Source organism: Microcebus murinus, chromosome 10 (assembly GCF_040939455.1).
Source record: "Microcebus murinus isolate Inina chromosome 10, M.murinus_Inina_mat1.0, whole genome shotgun sequence".
NCBI lineage: Eukaryota > Metazoa > Chordata > Mammalia > Primates > Cheirogaleidae > Microcebus > Microcebus murinus.
In genome coordinates this window covers 3,572,555-3,591,054 of record NC_134113.1, presented here as the reverse complement: position 1 = coordinate 3,591,054, position 18,500 = coordinate 3,572,555, and the positions used below count along the sequence as shown (strand labels likewise).

Genomic DNA, 18,500 nt, shown 5'->3' with positions numbered 1-18,500 from the left:
CATCCCGCACGGCCTGTAGCCATCCGGTCTGCGAAGCTAGGTGGTGAGGGCACCCAGTGAAGGTGTCAGCCTTGCTCTCACGTCCCCCAGGAAGTCACTGTTCCTTCTCCCGTGGGCCCGGCAGACCCGGCACGGCAGAGACGCGGGGGATAACCTAAAAGCAAAGACGGGAAAAGAACGCAAAGCAAAAATAAACTCCTTCCATGTTTTCTGACCACATGCCTTCTAAAAAGCTACTCATAAAACAGCCTTTTCCTTAGGGCCATGGTTTCATGACTTTTGTTTAGTTTTTGGTTCTTTTATGGACTCACTAATAAAGCTGTTCCTTACTGGGCAAAGTTTAAGGCGCTTTTAGGAGGCAAGAAAACCGTTCGCAAATAGCTGGCTTCCTTTTATTACAGTTCTTGTCTTTGAGGAAGTTAATACGCTCTTACAGAAATTCCTAGGAAGTTTTTGGTCACAAATATGGAAATGTCACCATAGAGGGGAAAGTTTCATTCAGACACATCACGGCAGGGCTGCGCAGCTCTCTGGAAACCCGCCATCGTGTCTCCCCAGGTCGGATGAGGACATCTTAGAATTGCTTTGAATTTTCGCTCGCTTTTATTGTTTTTCATTTTGAACGTAATGAAGTTTAAAATGATTTGTCGCAGTTATATCCGGCTTTCCAGAGCAGTTTCTCTGTGTTTGGTTGGTTTGAAAAGAGAGGACAAACGAGCAACGAAGGCTGAAGCACTGGCGCTGACTTGCCAGCGGGCCGCATTCTCTAACAGACCGTGTCCGAATCTCGCAGGGCTTCTTCCGGCGGACCGTCCGGCTGAAGCTGGTGTACGGCAAATGCGACCGCAGCTGCAAGATCCAGAAAAAGAACCGCAACAAGTGCCAGTATTGCCGTTTCCACAAGTGCCTCTCGGTCGGGATGTCCCACAACGGTAGGTGAGGCGGTCCGGCCCTCTCCCGCACGCCGCCTCGGTTCGCCCCCTCGGAGCGGGCTGTGCTGGGAACGGATGTGCTCCCGCGTTGGCGCCAAGTCTCTTTGCAGTCAGAGTAGTCGAAGAACATAGAGGTTTCAAATAGCCGAGACTCAGCGGAGCACTTGGACTTATCGCTAGAAACCTCAAACGGCAGGACTCTGATAGGAAATGTAGAAACTAGCGGGAAGTCACTGAGATGGCAGAACGTCCGTCTCCTCAATATGAAGTGTGTGCCGTTCCAGACATTTCACCGTGTTACGAATGTCCTTTCATTCAGTCGTACTGTTAGTCATTTTAGAGCGTGCTAATTGTGACGTGAAGTCATATTTAAAATAAGTACCGTGTTTCCTCAAAAATAAGACCTACCGATAAAGTGAGCCCTGGCAGGATGTCTAAGCATTTGCGCGATAGGAGCCCCACCCCGAAAATAAGCCCTGGTGACGGGCGGGCGTGGCCACGCAGCGCGCCCGCACAACCCGTGCGTGTCGTCGCGGGGCGGGAAAGAAGAGAGATCGGGGCCGGTGGTTCTAAAGGAAATAGGGTCGCAAGACATTCAGGATGGGATTCGGGGTTTGGAGAGTTAGGATGATGTTCCAGAAGAAGACGACTTCACTATATTTGAATAAATGTAGATGGTTGTACCGTACTTAAAAAAAAAATAACACATCCCCTGATAATAAGCCCTGGGGTGTCTTCTTGAGGAAAAATAAACACAAGACCCCGTCTTATTTTCGGGGAAACACGGTAGTTCCTAAGGGTCCCGTCCCCACCTGCTGGCAGAAGGAGCGGGCACCCTGCAGAAGCCCGTGGGGAAGCTCACTTTCCCGTCGTCCCCGCCCTTAGAGGGCGGTCGCGTGGTGAGGGCAGGACGAGCGGGGGGGAGTGTTACCTTTGAGTCTTTTTAAGAAGTCTAGAACTTATGGCGTTTGGGCTTCCTTTTCATCTCTCCGCGTTGGAAAGCTGAGTAGGGATGAGAAGCGGCTCTTAACTCGCCGTGCGCTTTCATTCCTGCCTCGATTCCGGGTGGGACCCTCCCCGCCGGCCCCTGCGGCTGGCTCGGTAGCCCAGCGCCTGACCCCCCAGGCTCATCCCCTCGGCTTCTCGCTGTTGTGTCTCCCCTCCCCACCCAGCCATTCGCTTTGGACGGATGCCGAGGTCCGAGAAGGCAAAGCTGAAGGCCGAGATCCTCACGTGCGAACACGAGGTGGAAGACTCTGAGTCCGCAGACCTCAGGTCGCTCGCCAAGAGAATCTACGAGGCCTACCTGAAGAACTTCAACATGAACAAGGTCAAAGCCCGCGTCATCCTCGCGGGGAAGGCCAGCAACAACCCAGTAGGTGTCTTCCCGCGGGGCCGCCGGTCGGTGGTGTCTGAAGGGTTCCGTGGAGTCTGGGGCGGGATTGAGGAAACACGTTCAAGTGTCCAGGGAACAGTATTTATCCCAAGGTCAAACAAAAGGCAATGGAAACGGTCCATTCTGAGACGGAAATGTCGCTTAACGGCAATCCCTGTCTTCTTGCTCGGATCTTCCTGGAAGGTCTCAGCAACCAAGTTAGTATAATGGCTGTGTCATTAATACCCCAAGAGAAAAAAAAAAAAAAGCCACTAGGCCGGGCGTGGTGGCTCACGCCTGTAATCCCAGCACTCTGGGAGGCCAAGGCGGGCCGGATTGCTCAAGGTCAGGAGTTCAAAACCAGCCTGAGCAAGAGCAAGACCCAGTCTCTACTATAAAAAAATAGAAAGAAATTAATTGGCCAATTAATATATATATAGAAAAAATTATCCAGGCATGGTGGCGTATGCCTGTAGTCCCAGCTACTCGGGAGGCTGAGGCAGGAGGATCGCTTGAGCCCAGGAGATTGAGGTTGCTGTGAGCTAGGCTGATGCCACGGCACTCACTCTAGCCTGGGCAACAAAGCGAGACTCTGTCTCAAAAAAAAAAAAAAAAAAAAGCCACTAGTTAATAGTTTACCAAGTGCTAGGGTTGTTTCCTAAGTGCATTTTTTTTTTAATCCCTATTTTAAGGCCAGAAAACAAAACCACTCATGTCGCCATTCAAAATGTGCTCTTGCATCCTAATATTAGTCCCTGCACTTGACCCTCCCTGTCCCCTCCCCTCCCCTCCCTTCCCCTCCCACCCCAGCAGCCCATAACCCGCCTGCCTTTTCTTCAGTGAGGAGGCAGGGATGTGTCAGGGCTTAGAAAGGGTCATCTGTTCACAGAAACTTTATTGTCTTTCTGGAAAGTTCTGGACCTTTTCAGAGGCAACCGAGATTGCCCCTTGTGGTCACCTGCCTGGCCTAACGTCATCCTGCCCCCACCCCCACAGTGAAATAAGTCTGTCTCTATTACAGACCGGATCTCAGAGCTACCTTCAAAGAGGGGCACGGCCCTAGGCTGGGATAGATACTTTGCCGTTTTCCTATGAGCGTGGCCAAACAGGTTTAATTTGTACTAATGACTAGCTTGGAACAATGCTCATTGGGAATTACTAGCCGGGATTTTTAGTCATAGAAAATAGAGTGTTTCACAAGCTACTTACTTTCATGAACAAACCAAACCTCTTTTTTTTACTGGGTCTTTTAATTCTTCAGTGAATTCTCCAATTAAATAGGCCGAGACATTTTAGAAGGTTCCACCAAACGCCCGCGCTGGGCAGCCCAGCTCACACCGACCGATTAGACCCTTTCTGGACGATGAGGGTGAGAGCAAGGGTCATCTTTTTACTTTGCATTTCTGTCCTAGAGATGGCTAGCGTGACCACAAACTTAGGGTGACCACAACTGTCGTCCCCGATCTTACAGTTCTCCTTGGATTTTAAGCATTTAAAGCAAACTTAAAAGTCATCTTTGCTCTTAACAGAACACCCCCGTTTAGTGTGAATGTGACTCCATAGAGTGTCCTTCTATGTCTCCCCACGGGGACCCCCACGGCTCTTGGAATGAGCCCGTCCCCCTCCGCCAGAGTGAGGAGGTCAGGGCGGTTGAGGGCCCTTCACACAGGGTCCCTCTTAGGCAGGAATCTGTATGTTGGTCTTAAGGAAATAAACAACAGATCGATAGTCTAGGATTGTGGCTGCCAACTCTGTTTTCGGGAGACAGACAGAACCTGGTGCTCTACTGAGAGTCAGGTGCTGGCTCCTGTCCACACACCTCCAGGCCTGGGCACTGCAGGCTCTGGCTGCAGGGAACGTCCAGCTATTGCGTCACTGGTCATTTGAGACCGTTTGCTCCAAGCCAAGGTCATGTCCCACCGGTGTCCTGCACGCAGGGTGTGGGAGGCACGGCCGCTGGCTTTCTGGAGCCTGTTGCGTGCGGTGTGGGGCCCCCCTCCGCTCAGTCTGGGAAAAGGCCGAGCCAGCTAGACGCCCACCGCCAGGCCGCACTGCCCGGATCTCTTCGCAGGGCTGTGGTTTGGTGGCTGCGGTGGGTGTTGGAAGACCACAGCCTGTGTGCGTCCCTTCCACGTTTCTGAGAGCAGTTCCATCTGTCCGTAGATCTGTTAGGGGACCAAGCATGGGCCCAGACACGCTCACCTCGACCTCAGCCCTCCCCAGGCCCCGCAGAGCTTCGGGACGGCAGCCAACCCCGGGCCTGCAGCGGCCTTCATTTCTGCTCGGGGGTGGGAGGAGGGATGATGCATTTGCCAGTAAACAGACGCAATCACGCCATCACAGCTGCGTGCCCGGAGGGGGGACAGGCCCGCCTCCGCGCTGCCGGGGCTGCCGGGGCGGGAGCAGGTGCCGGGCCCCACGGCTCCGACCAAAACTCGGCCCTGCAGTGTTCAAAGCCTGGATGCGGAAAGACAGAGGCCGGGCGGATTTTAATTTTAAAGCAGTCCCGCTGGTTGGCTAGAAGCGGGGGCTGCATTTATCTTCGTGGTGGTCCAGTCCTTTGTTCCGTGAAGACCACCTCGTGGCCGTCGATCAGATAAAGCACAGCCCTGGCTGATGGGAACAGACTAGGGTGCTGGCGGGACCTGGAGGGAGGACACTTCTGCCGGGGGAGGCGCTGCGGGGAGCCGGGGGCACCTTGCTCGGGGAACAGTGGGTTTTAGCAGAGGGAAGGGGCGAGCGGTGGCCGGAGAGAGTCTGTTTCCATGTGGACACTGGGGCTGGTTTGAGCCCCTGAGATTTCGGGACTGTGGGGCAGCAAATGGTCAGGGCCCTTAGCGACGGGGCCGGAGCACCTCAGGGGAACTCGCTGGTTGACAGGGACGGAAGCAGAGCCGAGATTAAGGGGACACAGTAGTCCCCTCTGAGCATGGCTTCCAAAAGAGGTGCTTTTCAACAGCATCTTAAAAAGTTATATTGTAGGCTGGGCGCGGTGGCTCACGCCTGTAATCCTAGCTCTCTGGGAGGCCGAGGCGGGCGGATTGCTCGAGGTCAGGAGTTCGAAACCAGCCTGAGCAAGAGCGAGACCCTGTCTCTACTATAAATAGAAAGAAACTAATTGGCCAACTAATATATAGAGAAAAAATTAGCCGGGCATGGTGGCTCATGCCTGTAGTTCCAGCTACTCGGGAGGCTGAGGCAGGAGGATCGCTTGAGCCCAGGAGTTTGAGGTTGCTGTGAGCTAGGCTGACGCCACGGCACTCACTCTAGCCTAGGCAACAAAGCGAGACTCTGTCTCAAAAAAAAAAAAAAAAAAAGTTATATTGTTGACCTGTCAGAGGTTAAGAATGTCATGAAAAAGACTGTGGAAGAAGCAACGTGGGAACGGACTGAGGGGCTGTGGTGAAGGCAGTGCCTTTCTTGTGACGTTTGCTTCCCCACAGCCAAGGGCTCGGCCCCCAACACGCATGTGTGTGCACGTATATGTGTATACACACGTGTGAACACACGTGCACATGCATGCACAGGCTTGCACATACTCACTCTTGCTCAGGCTTAGCTTCTTTTGGCTTTAGAAGCTACCTACACCTTGAGAAAAAGTCTTTAGAGTCTGTGTCTTTGGTTATGGAAAATCTTTACCCTCTGAGAATATAATTGAATTTTAGACAAAACCATGAGTCCCTTGTAGCTATTCTGGTATACAAGGTGAGACTAAACAGAGTAAAATGTCTTGTTTGGAAAAAAAATTATGAAGCAAGGAGATTAATTTTTGACACGCAGCTGAGCACAGGTTTTAAGATCAGTTCCGAGAGAGGAATCCAACGTTGTTCTCAGCGTTTCAGAATCTTGGGAACAGGCTGTCCTCGCAGGCACGTGCTGGAATAGAACTGCCCCCTTGGACAAATGTTACCTTGTAGCATATCTTGGAGTTTTGCTTACCGTGTGGTCAAATATTATACCTATGACAGGCCGGGCAGGGTGGCTCACGCCTGTAATCCTAGCACTCTGGGAGGCCGAGATGGGCAGATCGTTCGAGGTTAGGAGTTCGAGACCAGCCTGAGTGAGACCCTGTCTCTACTAAAAATAGAAGGAAATTGATTGGCCAACTAAAAACATATAGAAAAAATTAGCCGGGCATGGTGGTGCATGCCTGTAGTCCCAGCTACTCGGGAGGCCGAGACAGGAGGATTGCTTGAGCCCAGGAATTTGAGGTTGCTGTGAGCTAGGCTGACGCCATGATACTCTAGACAGGGCAACAGAGTGAGACTCTTTCTAAAAAAAAAAAAAAAAAAAATTATACTTATGACTTAAGTTGTCTTTAGTTTAAAATACGTGCCTAATATGTTATGTTCTTCTAGAAATGGCAGTAAAACATAACCAAGATATTATTAAATAATTTTATGCAGAGCAATTTTACCAATGATTCACCTTTAATGATTCCTCAGAGGTGACAGCTGCCATCGTAGAGGAATCCTCATGAGTGGCGTTGGTGTCAGCTGACACCACGGAACACAGTGAGCTCTGGCAAGGACAGCAGCTCATGCATGTTTTGAATTCTCCGTAGCACCAAGCGTGGTGGTTTGGACACAGCAGCTACGTGTTAGTTTACTGGTGACTGAAAGCACAGCTTGTCACAAATTACCTGACTTAGCTCTGCGTGTCCTTCCTTGCAGCCCTTTGTGATACACGACATGGAGACTCTGTGCATGGCCGAGAAGACGCTGGTGGCCAAGCTGGTGGCCAACGGCATCCAGAACAAGGAGGCGGAGGTCCGCATCTTCCACTGCTGCCAGTGCACGTCGGTGGAGACCGTCACTGAGCTCACGGAGTTCGCCAAGGCCATCCCGGGCTTCGCGAACTTGGACCTGAACGACCAAGTGACCCTGCTGAAGTACGGCGTTTACGAGGCCATATTTGCGATGCTGTCTTCCGTGATGAACAAAGACGGGATGCTGGTGGCGTACGGAAATGGCTTCATCACTCGTGAATTCCTGAAAAGCCTGAGAAAGCCATTCTGTGACATCATGGAACCCAAGTTCGACTTCGCCATGAAGTTCAACGCACTGGAACTGGATGACAGTGACATTTCCCTTTTTGTGGCTGCTATAATTTGCTGTGGAGGTGAGTAGCTGGTTTAATCCGCTGGAGCCGAGTCTCTTACAGGCTCCTGTCTCGAAGCGTTGGGCAGCGGTCAACCCCGGACCGGCTTGAGCTGTGCGGGCGGAGCGGACGCTAGCAGGGTGGGGGACGTCTGAGCCCCGAGTTGCTGCTAAGTAGACTTAAGTGGGGATATTGTCAGTGCTGCATGATACCGCAGCATATAGTATTATTATATATGAATAAATATTTGTATATTGTGTAAATTATGCTTTAATTCTAACATATAAATATACCGCTTTTATAGTTATATCTAATATTATAAACAGATATAAGATGTTTATAGCTAATATGTTAGATATGATATAAACATTAGATACAATTACAATTGTATCATCATATATAATATATATATGGCCTATATATTATAATTATAATATGATATTCTTATAATATTACTATATAATTGTATCATTATATTATATCCATGTTACAGACGATAGTCTCTAAAGTGTCATACAGACGTTAGTGTAATTGCTGTCACTATTGGCAATATTTACGCTGTTTCCTAATGGGAAATCTCGGCACCTAGCAGGCAGAGACCACAAGGTGTGATTTGCCAGGGGACACGGACCCCAGGGAAGGGTGCAGGGAAGTCTGGGCCTCTCTGCAAGGCTGGCTCTGCAGCCCCCAGACTTTTGGCTCCATGTCACCATCACGTGCCTTTAAATCGCCCTGTCTCGGGTGTAGGAAGGTCATCCTACTACTGTAAACTCTGCTGACTGTACCCAGCCTTGGCGGAGACTGCCCGAAGCCACGCTGGCCCCATGGCCCACCCACTGCCGGAACTGAGGCTGGCTGCCCCCGCCTGGACTCAGCACTAGCAGGCGGGTCCCTGTGACCCTCTGGCCGGGCACCAGTCAGAGGAGGAAGTCCTCACCCTCTGGCATGAAGTATAATACAGAAGGGCAGAGCAGTTACATAGGACCTGTCCTTTTCGTATGATCCAGATGTAGCATGTGGGTAAAAAGCAATTCCAGAACTATGTATGTGTAGCATGATCACACTTTTATAAAAGAAATTATAATCCTACATCAATCCTATATATATAGAAAAATGTCCAGTAACATATATGTTAAACCTGTTATGGTGGGGTTAAAATTATGAGGGGAGATTCCTTCTGTCTTTTAAATTTTTTTTTTCTTTTTTTGAGACAGAGTCTCGCTTTATTGCCCAGGCTAGAGTGAGTGCCGTGGCATCAGCCTAGCTCACAGCAACCTCAAACTCCTGGGCTCAAGCGATCCTCCTGCCTCAGCCTCCCGAGTAGCTGGGACTACAGGCATGCGCCACCATGCCCGGCTAATTTTTTTTTCTATATATATTAGTTGGCCAATTAATTTCTTTCTATTTATAGCAGAGACGGGGTCTCACTCTTGCTCAGGCTGGTTTCGAACTCCTGATCTTGAGCAATCCGCCCACCTCGGCCTCCCAGAGTGCTAGGATTACAGGCGTGAGCCACCTCGCCCGGCCTTTTAAATTTTTCTCTGAAACTTAATAATTATATTTATTTTATAACCTAAAAAAAAATGAAGATAAAAAATGTGCATCATTAGCAACATTTGAAAATTATAATAAGAAATGGGACTTCAAAGGGAGCCCTACCGATTGGGTGCGGCCTGGGGCAGTATTTCTGAGACTGTGCCAGGTAGGCTGGTGCCAGCTGCCACAGGGAGGGCACCCATCCTCCTTCCCCCCCACAGGGGGTCCTCAGCATCCTTCCCAGCCAGGACCCCTTCCCCACCCCAGCACCCCATTCCTTTCTCACCCTGCTTTCTTGTCACCTGAGTCATATGAGAAGGTCCCTGTAACCTTCTCATGTAAGGTCACATGAAAGCTACATGTAAGCTACACGCCACAAAACCTAAGTCTACCATAATCACACTCCTTAAATATTGGTGGAAAAGTTGAAGCCGAATATCTAGTTTTGACTCAGGAACAGGAACTTCATTTCCCATAGTCTGCAAAATGGGTTGTTATCGTCACCATGAGAATGTACCATAACTCCCAACGCTTTCGGTTCTGTCCCGGGCGGGCTGCACAGGGGCCATGTGGTGAGGTGGAATTCGGGCGCTACTGTGGCCGAAGAGTTTGAGTATTTAGGAACCAGCGTTGTCCTGTCTGTCCCTATCTTGCTTAGTGACTTTGGAAAAGTCGGTTTCTGTCTTCCAGTCCAGTTGACCATGTCTAAAAGCAAGCTTGGCTTTTTCTAAGAAAGGACACGTAAAATAGGAATGTTTGGTTCCTCGAGCTGATAATCAGCTAAGTAGGTGACTGTCGCACTCAAACGTCTCTTTCTTCTTTTGAGGATAGATCGTCCTGGCCTTCTAAACGTAGGACACATTGAAAAAATGCAGGAGGGTATTGTGCATGTGCTCAAACTTCACTTGCAGAACAACCATCCGGACGATATCTTTCTCTTCCCAAAACTTCTTCAAAAGATGGCCGACCTGCGGCAGCTGGTCACGGAGCACGCGCAGCTGGTGCAGATCATCAAGAAGACGGAGTCGGACGCAGCGCTGCACCCGCTGCTGCAAGAGATCTACAGGGACATGTACTGATTTCCCAAAGCAACAACGATGACAACTTTTCAAGGAGTTTTATAGTCGACAGCACTACAGAGGAGAGATGGGAGCAGCGTGATTTTGCACAAAGATCCACCACTTTGGCCTTAGAGGTTGGAAAAGTCTGAGCTCTAGGTAACCGGAATATTATTCCATGTCTGTCTTTGTTTCAACCAGTACTTCTAAGAGCGTGCATAGCACTCGAATGCTGGTGGTAGGTGGCTAATACCAGGACTTGGAAAATTAAGGGGAATTATGTTCAGCGGTCTGATTTTAACTCACCCAATGTTAATCGGTGCACATTTCTTTATATCACATGAGTAATTGACCATTTAATTAACTGGTAACCTTGAATACGTGGTCTGTCTTCCCTTTTTACTACCCTTTTGACTGTTGTGCTCCTTTATAATTTTGAAAACTAATCAGCACTTTTTAACGACGTTTATAATTGTGTAAATCTAGATGTATCCAAAGGTTAGGTGTTTTAAAAGCGGCAAAATATTTATTTGGAAGACTTCGTTCTGTTTCCTAAATCTGAAGAAAGACAACATGCTATTTTTTAATCATAGGATTGAGAGTTTTATAGAACTATTTGATAAGCTATCAAAATGCAGCTGTTGTTTCATTTTCAGTTCACTGTTCTCATGGTTGTAACTAATAATGTGGACAAGCCTATTTCCAGGTTTGTGTAGAAGAGCCCAGAAAACCACGTCACGAGACCGCCCCGGACTGTTCTAAGCTAGCGTCTGCGGTGAGCAGGAACATGACAAACTCTGCGCGTGTGCTAGCGTCCCTCCCCCTGCCCCCTCTTCCTGTGAAATCCCAACCAACTCAATCGGGCTGTTTGTGGGCATGATGGTTATTTTTAGGGACAAATTGACAAATTATTTGTAAACGTTCTTCTGGGCCCCATTTGGCAGCTCCTACCTACGTCTTTCCCTGTGTTGCTTTTTGGAATGTGATGCTTTATGTGTTTAACTCTTGGTGGTAGCAGGTGCTCCCTGGAGCACATGAGCACATGTGACTTTCAGCCTAGGCTGGGAGGGGCTGCTCTCCCTGGAGATTGAGGGAGGGGAGCTGCGTCCCCCAAGCGGCAGTTTTACTTCGTCTGAGATTTCGCAGCAGTTGGTTGTTTTTTCACAAAGATAGTCAAGTCTCTCTCCCCCCCACTGCATATGTAAGGTAGTTTTTCTGACATCTGAAATGTTGCTTTTAGCCTTAAAGATCAAGTTCTCCACCTCAGTGCAGTGGGGAAAGCAAAGTTGAGATGGTACTTTGTCCAAAACACATGGACCTGGAAGTACCTCCTCCTCCCGTCTATCTGGTGGATTAATTGTCCCTCCAGCCAGAACTAGACTGGCCCTGCCAGTGCTGAATGTGACTTCCATGGCGCCTTCTGTGTCTTTGATGCCCCTCCCCCACCTTCATAAAATTTGGTGCTTCTGAGGTTGTTATTTAAAGAGTGATCGGGATTGACAGGGGTGACGTTCCCCAGATCCACAGCATGAAAAAATGACAGTAGAAAGGACAATGAAACTGTGAGACTTCCACTAGAAAAAAAGTGAAAGTTAGGATTAGGACATCCTTTTTAAAAAAAAAAAAAAAAAATTACACATTTTTAGTGGTGTTTGGGTTTTGTTTTTCTTTTTTTAAGCTCCAATCAAAGGACCTGCTGGCCAGCAGGCAGCAGGCGGCCTGCCCAGGCGTCTTAGGGGGTCAAAGCAAAGGAAAATATTTCCACACATGACACCAATCGAGAGGTGATCCTGACTCAGAGGGAAGCTAGGCCTTGGGCCACATGGCACATCCGTCCAGTGTCCTTCCCTGGAATGAGAACTCCCCGTACCGACGGGACTCACTTTGGGATCAGTGGCTGGAGTCCGTCGCCAAGTGGGCGTTGTCCCCCCCCCACACACACACACACACACGGCCTCTCCCTCCAGACAAATGCTGTTCCAACAGGCGTGGCCCAAGAGCACAAGCCTCAGGGTTTTCAGAAAAGCCATTCATTCTGCTTAAATTTTCATAAAACCTATGTAAAACCGCTCCCTATTTCGAGCTCTCGGCAGCAATAGGCTAGCTGACCAGCCGCCCTGCGTGAGCTACCAGGGTCAGTGAGCCCTGTCCCCCGGTACCTAGCAAGACTCCCGTGGGGTCCCCACGAAGCCAGAAGGGAGCCTACGAGTGACCTCAGCTTGAAAGTCACTCGCCACCGTCCACTTGTATCCATAGGAAGGAAAAGCACAGGTTCCCATTTCTTTAAATAACAAAGTCACTAATTGCCACTCAGTGCCAGAATGTTTTGGGTCACCTAATCACAGATTTCTCAGGGTATCAGCAGTCAAATATAGGCTGATTATGCACCAGTTCAAAAATACTGTGGCATTTCAAATAGGAAGTGTTAAAAGAGTGCACGTATTGCTTGCTGGGTTCCCCCGGACTTCGGCAAAAAGCACGATAGAGATGTCGTAACGGGTTCGAGGAGTTTCAGACCCCTGCGTGGGGTCCACTTCCTCTGGCAGCGAACGCAGGAAATCAACTTAACCCACTCTTCAGCAAGTCAGTGTTCAAACCTGGTTCTTCATTTTCTCAAGTTTTAATAGCAAAAAGTGCCAGACTCCTCAGAGACCACAGAATTACCAAACAGCCTTGGTCTCACGTGCTGACCAGAAGGAAGGGACACCTAGGGGCTCATCTAAGATGTGCCTGGTGGCACGCCGGCCAGCTGCAGGGCCCGGGTCAGACACGGGCCTCTCTGGAATCGGCGGGGAGCCTGGCAGTGCCCTGCCCCTCTGCGTCCGGGCGTGTCCAGCTGGGCGGCCCCACGCTGAATTCTGCACCCACCATACCTGCAGGGCCAGAGGGCCACTCAGGCATGAGACCGTTTGGATGAAGTGCAGAACTGTCAGAGCGAGATGCTTCCAACCACAGCAGCAAGAGTGGCCTTGGCCTTGGAGGTGGCATAGGCGCTGAGTGCACCAGCTAGTGGCCATTCCTCCTTCCCACCTCGCTCACCGGATTCCCTTCACCTTCCTCCAGCTCCGAGGAGTGCAGAGTGTCCCCTGCCCATAGATAATGAACGTGCAGAGCAGGAGAGAGAAACCCAGCACTCAGGGCGCTCAAGCATGCCTGCTGGAGCTGTCCCTATTCTAAAGGGTTTTTCATTTTAAGAGCATGCTACTGCAGAAAGAAGGTACCTTTCTGCGTGTTCTGACGGCATTTCCTGCACTGGCCATTTGAGACCCCAAGGGACACAAACTGTCTCGGGCATTGTCTGGAGGTTCCGGGGACAGCACAGGATCCCAGAGCTGAGCTGCAGCTCGAGGGAAATAGTTGGCGTGTGACGCGAAGGACACCGTGGAGTGAGCAGCCACTTCCCCCTACCGTGCTGTGCACCAGCTACCTCAATAGGCGCCGCCGACGCACTGTTCACATGAAGGTGCACGCACACGGGGCCTCACTCGTGTCTGTAGTCAGGCCATTTGTGACGGGGGCTCCTTAAGCACACGCACGCCTGTGGCTGCCTGTACATGGAGAAATAATGGCTTTTGTGACTTTCTAAGAAATCTGGACTGTTTAAAGGGAGCCTTAAAGAAACGCACATGCACAAGTTGCTGCCCCAGTTTGGTGCAACTGAGATTGGGTGTGACCTGGGTTTAGGATGGTTCCAGTCTGCAGTAACTCCCCCCCCCCAACCAGGAGCTCCCCTCTCTTATCTGCTCCTGCCAGCCTGGGGAGGGTCCCCTCCTGGGAGTGGTCCTGCCAGGGGAGGATGGAGACAGATGCCCCAAAGCAAGCCTTGACACAGCTGTGACTTTCTAAGGTCTGTCTCCTCTTAGCATGCACCTGCACCCCTCTGTGATTCTGGGCCCTCCCTGCCTCCAGCTCCCACTGTGACAAAACCACTATGTGTCAAACCACGGTGACACCCGGCACATTTGATACTTACCAGCCCAATGCACGACAGAGGGAGATTTGGATCTTGACCCAGTGGACACACTTACCTGTTTTGGAATGTCTCTCTGAACTCCAGACAGGCCTGGATCCATCATTTCAACCCAGCGGGCCCAGCTGAGATGGATGAGACCACCCACGTGGCTTTTTGTCAGGGGCTTCCAGGGCCCGGGGAGAGCCAGCCACCTTCAAAGTACCTCTTCAAGCCGTGAGGCCTTTCAAAATGCAGATCCCACTAGAAGAACGGGCCAGGTGCCCTCAGCTCACCGCCTGTGCGGTGGTCTCCTCCGTGCTTCAACCCCTTGTGGGGTCACGATGGGAATTAGCCCCCATTGTACAATGAAAACGCCAGCCTCAGTATGCAGGGCCAAGTCTTCGAGCCCTGGGCACAGAGCACTTTCTGCACCTCTGTCAGCCCCTGCTCTTCCCTGGTGGCACTTACAACTGGGGGGTGCGAGGCCAGGTGACCGGCCGAGAGGCGGCAACCTCTGCTCGGCTCCCGCTCTGAGCACGGCCGGCCAGCCCTCTGCGGTCAGCACCGCCTGCCTGATGCGGTGTGCTGAGGGATTACTCTTTAAAAGACTGAGTTCAGAACAGTGGTGTAGACTCAGAAGAGGCAAGGAAGATTGGTGCCACCAATGGAGGGCTTACTGATGGGTCCACAGAAGATCTGTTTCAGTGCACCCAATTTTTACATCACTGGCATTGCCGAGCATGGGGAAGTATTTGCTCTTCTCGTTTTAAAGTGGTCCAGCTTCTCTTAACGTCTCCAAGCTGATTTTTTCAGCTGCATGGGAATTTCTTTCCAACCCAATCTTTGCGTGGGTTTGTCAGTCTGCGGGACTGTGGACCGTCCTAATGGCAGTGGTGATGGAGCTGTCATTGAAGCCCATCTTCAGAAACGTCCCGGTCTGGAAGTGAAACATCCACGAGCACTGCACGCAAAGGCACTCGGCCCGCTCCGCTGTGAGAAGCAAATGGAGAGTTGACGACCGCGGGCTGACTTGCCCCAGCCGCGCTGGAGGAATTCTCTGAAGCCACTAATCCCTTAAGTGGTCCTCCTCCCCCTCTGAGAGTCCTGCTGCCTAGAAAGATCCAAGATTAGGTTCCAAATGTTGAGCCCTAGGTTTTTGCTGGGATTTATATGTTTTTAGGTGCCATTTGATGAATTCAGGAAGATGGTCATTGACGCCATAGATTAGGGTAAGAATAAAGGCAGTAAATTTGGTCGGACTCAGTATAGGAGATCTATTGTATTTCTCTGGAAACCACAATACACACTAAAATGTGAAACTGGAAGTTTTGTTTTTTTTTAAAAAAAAAAAGACCACGAGCTTCATGCTTTAGTTAAGTGATGACGCGATGCTTCCCAGGCTGGTTGTGGAAGGCAGCAGCTTCTCACATGCTACTGCAGTGTCACGGGCTGCGGGCTCGTCACAAAAGCCCCCTGTGATGAGGCCCCTCACTAGGAGGACAGAGAGCAACAGGCTGGCACCCAGGGCCGCTGCCCTTTTACCAGCCGCGGGCACCCGGGGACGTCGAGGCAAACCTGGAACAGGGTGGCCAATTTGCTTCTCAGAAGTTTGGTCTGAGACATGAAAAGTACAATCGGTCACTTTCCCCGCTCAGAGGAGCCCTTTGTAGGGGGAGGGGCCTCAGAACGCACGCAGCCACGTCTCCTGAAGTCCTTGGCCAAGGAGGATGTACCTAATTGTGTCCACGTGCAACGTCACAGCCTGACGCAGTATCAAGCACTTCAGGGGCCCGTGGCTATTAGATGCATTATTTGCAAAAAATAAAAAAAGTAAGAAATACAGGTGTTTATATCATAGAAAATTAAGACCTACGTCAGCTTTTTTTTTTTTTTTTTAATTAGAAATTTGCTAGTCTGGGTCAAATGTGAAAAACTTCGTTTTTCTCCAGAGAAAGGAACATACCAGCCCCCTCCTCTCTTAACCCTTCCTCTCTCCTGACCCAGCCTCAAAAACCCGTTGATCTGATGCACTGGTGCAGCTTCGCAGGAGCTGGGGCGCAGGCGCCGACCAGGGCCCTGCCCCAGGGGCCATGCTGAGCAGGGCTGCGCCACCCCAGGGGACAGGCGCCTGGCACCTTTCCGGGCCCCAGGCCGCAGCTCTGCCTCAGGCCAGGGACAGTCCGGCTTCGAGCCCTGCAGACTAGTGAGTGGCTGATCTTTTCACAGTAAAATCACTCACTTTTGGAAAATTCACTTTTTTCAAGGCACAGTCAGTTCCTTTTTCAGGCCTAAAAAGAAAACGTACCTCACAAAACATGGATACCACTGCGTTCCCTTTTTGGTAAGACTTCAGTGTTTGTGTTGAGTATCACTATTTTTTCTACACTGTGTGGTAAAAAGAACTGTGTTAATAGCTGTTATCTTAAATATTGTGATTTGTTGTTTTTTTTTTACCAACATTTTAATACAGATATTTTACTAACTTGCAATCATTCATCTAATAACAGACGTTAGGATTCTTTTGAAATCAGTGTTAATTGATATATATTCTGAAAAGCCTGGCTCTCGAACCTACTGGAAACACAGAGAAAGCCGAAATGAAGCAACGGAAGTAGGACCGCACACGCGCACACAGACCCAGCTTTCCGTCGCTCCCGGCCGTGCGAAACTTACTCTCACGTGCAAACCGATCCCCCCGCCACTCTTTACACGCAGCGAGCGCGCGCGCCAGGGCCCTGTCTGTCTGCCCTCCTGCCAGCAGGCCCTTCTCAGGGCCGCGCTTAGAGGCCACTGATTTCAAAGGACAGCGTTTTGCTAAAGACCCTTAGCCACTCTCGTTTAGTGAACAGCTGTCTGCTCTTCAGGGAATTGTTACCTATGGGTATTACCAAAGAACGTCGGCAGTTTGAAACATGCTCATGGAAATTATCTGTACGCGCTGGTGCTCTGGCATCCTCCAGACGGCCCAACCCGAGGCACAAAGCGGAACAGACAGACCCCGTGAGTTTCTTGTAGGTTGTTTTCAGTATCATGGCAAAATTTCTTTTCGGTGTGTGTTTGTAATGCCCTCTGGGGTCCACGATGCCATTACGCTAACGCCCCTGGGGAGAGGGAGGACAGGGCACAGGTTCCAGGGCAGGGACGGAAGCTGGCTCCTTGGTACAGGTGTGTCGTTCCTGGCCTTGGGTGCCTTCTGCTCTCAAAGCATTTAGGGGCGTCAGACCCTTTGTTTTCTGTATCAGACAGGACCAGCTCCAATGTAGGAATTGTTGAGCAAGCTCTGGCGTCCCCTCTCCAACTTCCTTCTTCTTCCCAGGTGGGGAGGGAACCCGGGACCTCAGGAATCAAGGGTGTGCAGAGAAGGGTAAATGGAACTTTTCTAGTCACATTAACCGATTGTTTCCAGGCAATGAGAAAATGGCTATAAAATAACCTTAATTTTCATAAAATCTTGGGTCCTCTTCATTTTCCTGCCAGGAGATTGAACTGACCACATGTATTGATTTATGTCCTGAATTATGGGAACTTGCGTGTCTGGAATGTCCTACTGTAAGACGGATGAATGTGAAGAGTTAATTTCAGGGTACAGTTTTGCCTTAATGGTTTTAAAAGAATAAACTATTTTTTAAAATGTTCTGGCGAGTTTTGGGTGGTGCTGTGAAATGAACGGCTCGGTTCCAACAAGCCGAATCCCCGAGGTCGTGTCTGCTCTGCCAGACAGTCCCCGCGCCCCTCACCTGGGGCTGTCTTCCCCTGTGGAGGCCCTTCTCTCCTTCAGTGCTGCCCAGAATGGATCTGGGACGGTGTGGCCCCAGAATGTGACATCCTTTCATCTAAAGTAACATGAAACAGGAAGCTTTTAAAAGTGTGGGCACCTTAAAATCAATCAGAGCGCAGGGCGCGCAGCGGAAGCTTCTCGCTCACGGCTTTATCACAGCCAGGCGGGTCGCAAGCTCACAGAGCGCTGCGCGCACACTGCCGCTGGGGAAGGTACGGGGACAGGGGTACCTCGGGGGAGGGGTGCTGTGGAACATCGGGCAGCCTGCGGGGTCGGGCTTCAGGGGCACCGAGGACGGAGTTCCTGGTGGCGTGGGGCAGGCAGGCAGCATGGCGGCCTTGAGGGGCAGCATGAGCGCCAGACGCCCATGGCATCCTGACTCGGGCGGGAGACAGACAGCAGAACTGGGCCTGAGCTGCAGCCAGAGCCTGAGGAGACTGGAAGGGCTGGAAGCCAGCACTCCGCTTCCAGGAGACCCCACCTACCGACGCCCAGAGTGCCCGGGCAGATGTCGGGCCTCCAAAATTTTTGGTGGAAGGATTACTTTTCAAAACATTGGCTGGTTCTTTGGGGTTTTAATTATAAACACAACTCTGGTAGAGATTCAAAATAACATTTTCCTAAGCATTGCACAAGGATGTGAAATAAAAATTCTATCCCACTTAGACCTACCATCTGGTCTCGAAGGCAGCCAGTATCAGCGGTTTTCCTTACACAGAGACCACTGCTGCCACCTAGCATGCCCGCGGCCCCAGCATGCCCGGCACCC

The 18,500-nt window shown here is 50.6% G+C and overlaps 1 protein-coding gene across 3 annotated transcripts in view; it reads left to right on the top strand.

Moving 5' to 3' along the window:
- Window positions 1–17,588, top strand: part of PPARA (peroxisome proliferator activated receptor alpha) — a 58,472-nt gene extending 40,884 nt beyond the window's left edge. For 2 of the 3 annotated variants that reach the window (XM_012757132.3, XM_012757139.3), the window contains 4 exons: window positions 794–932; window positions 2,105–2,307; window positions 6,981–7,428; window positions 9,903–17,588. In XM_012757132.3, coding sequence (XP_012612586.1) covers window positions 794–932; window positions 2,105–2,307; window positions 6,981–7,428; window positions 9,903–10,153 — 1,041 coding nt within the window. In that variant the 3' untranslated portion in view covers window positions 10,154–17,588. Of the gene's footprint in view, window positions 1–793; window positions 933–2,104; window positions 2,308–6,980; window positions 7,429–9,774 lie in introns of all 3 variants that reach the window. The other variant, XM_012757154.3, reaches the window with a different exon arrangement.
- Window positions 17,589–18,500: the final 912 nt, after the last annotated feature.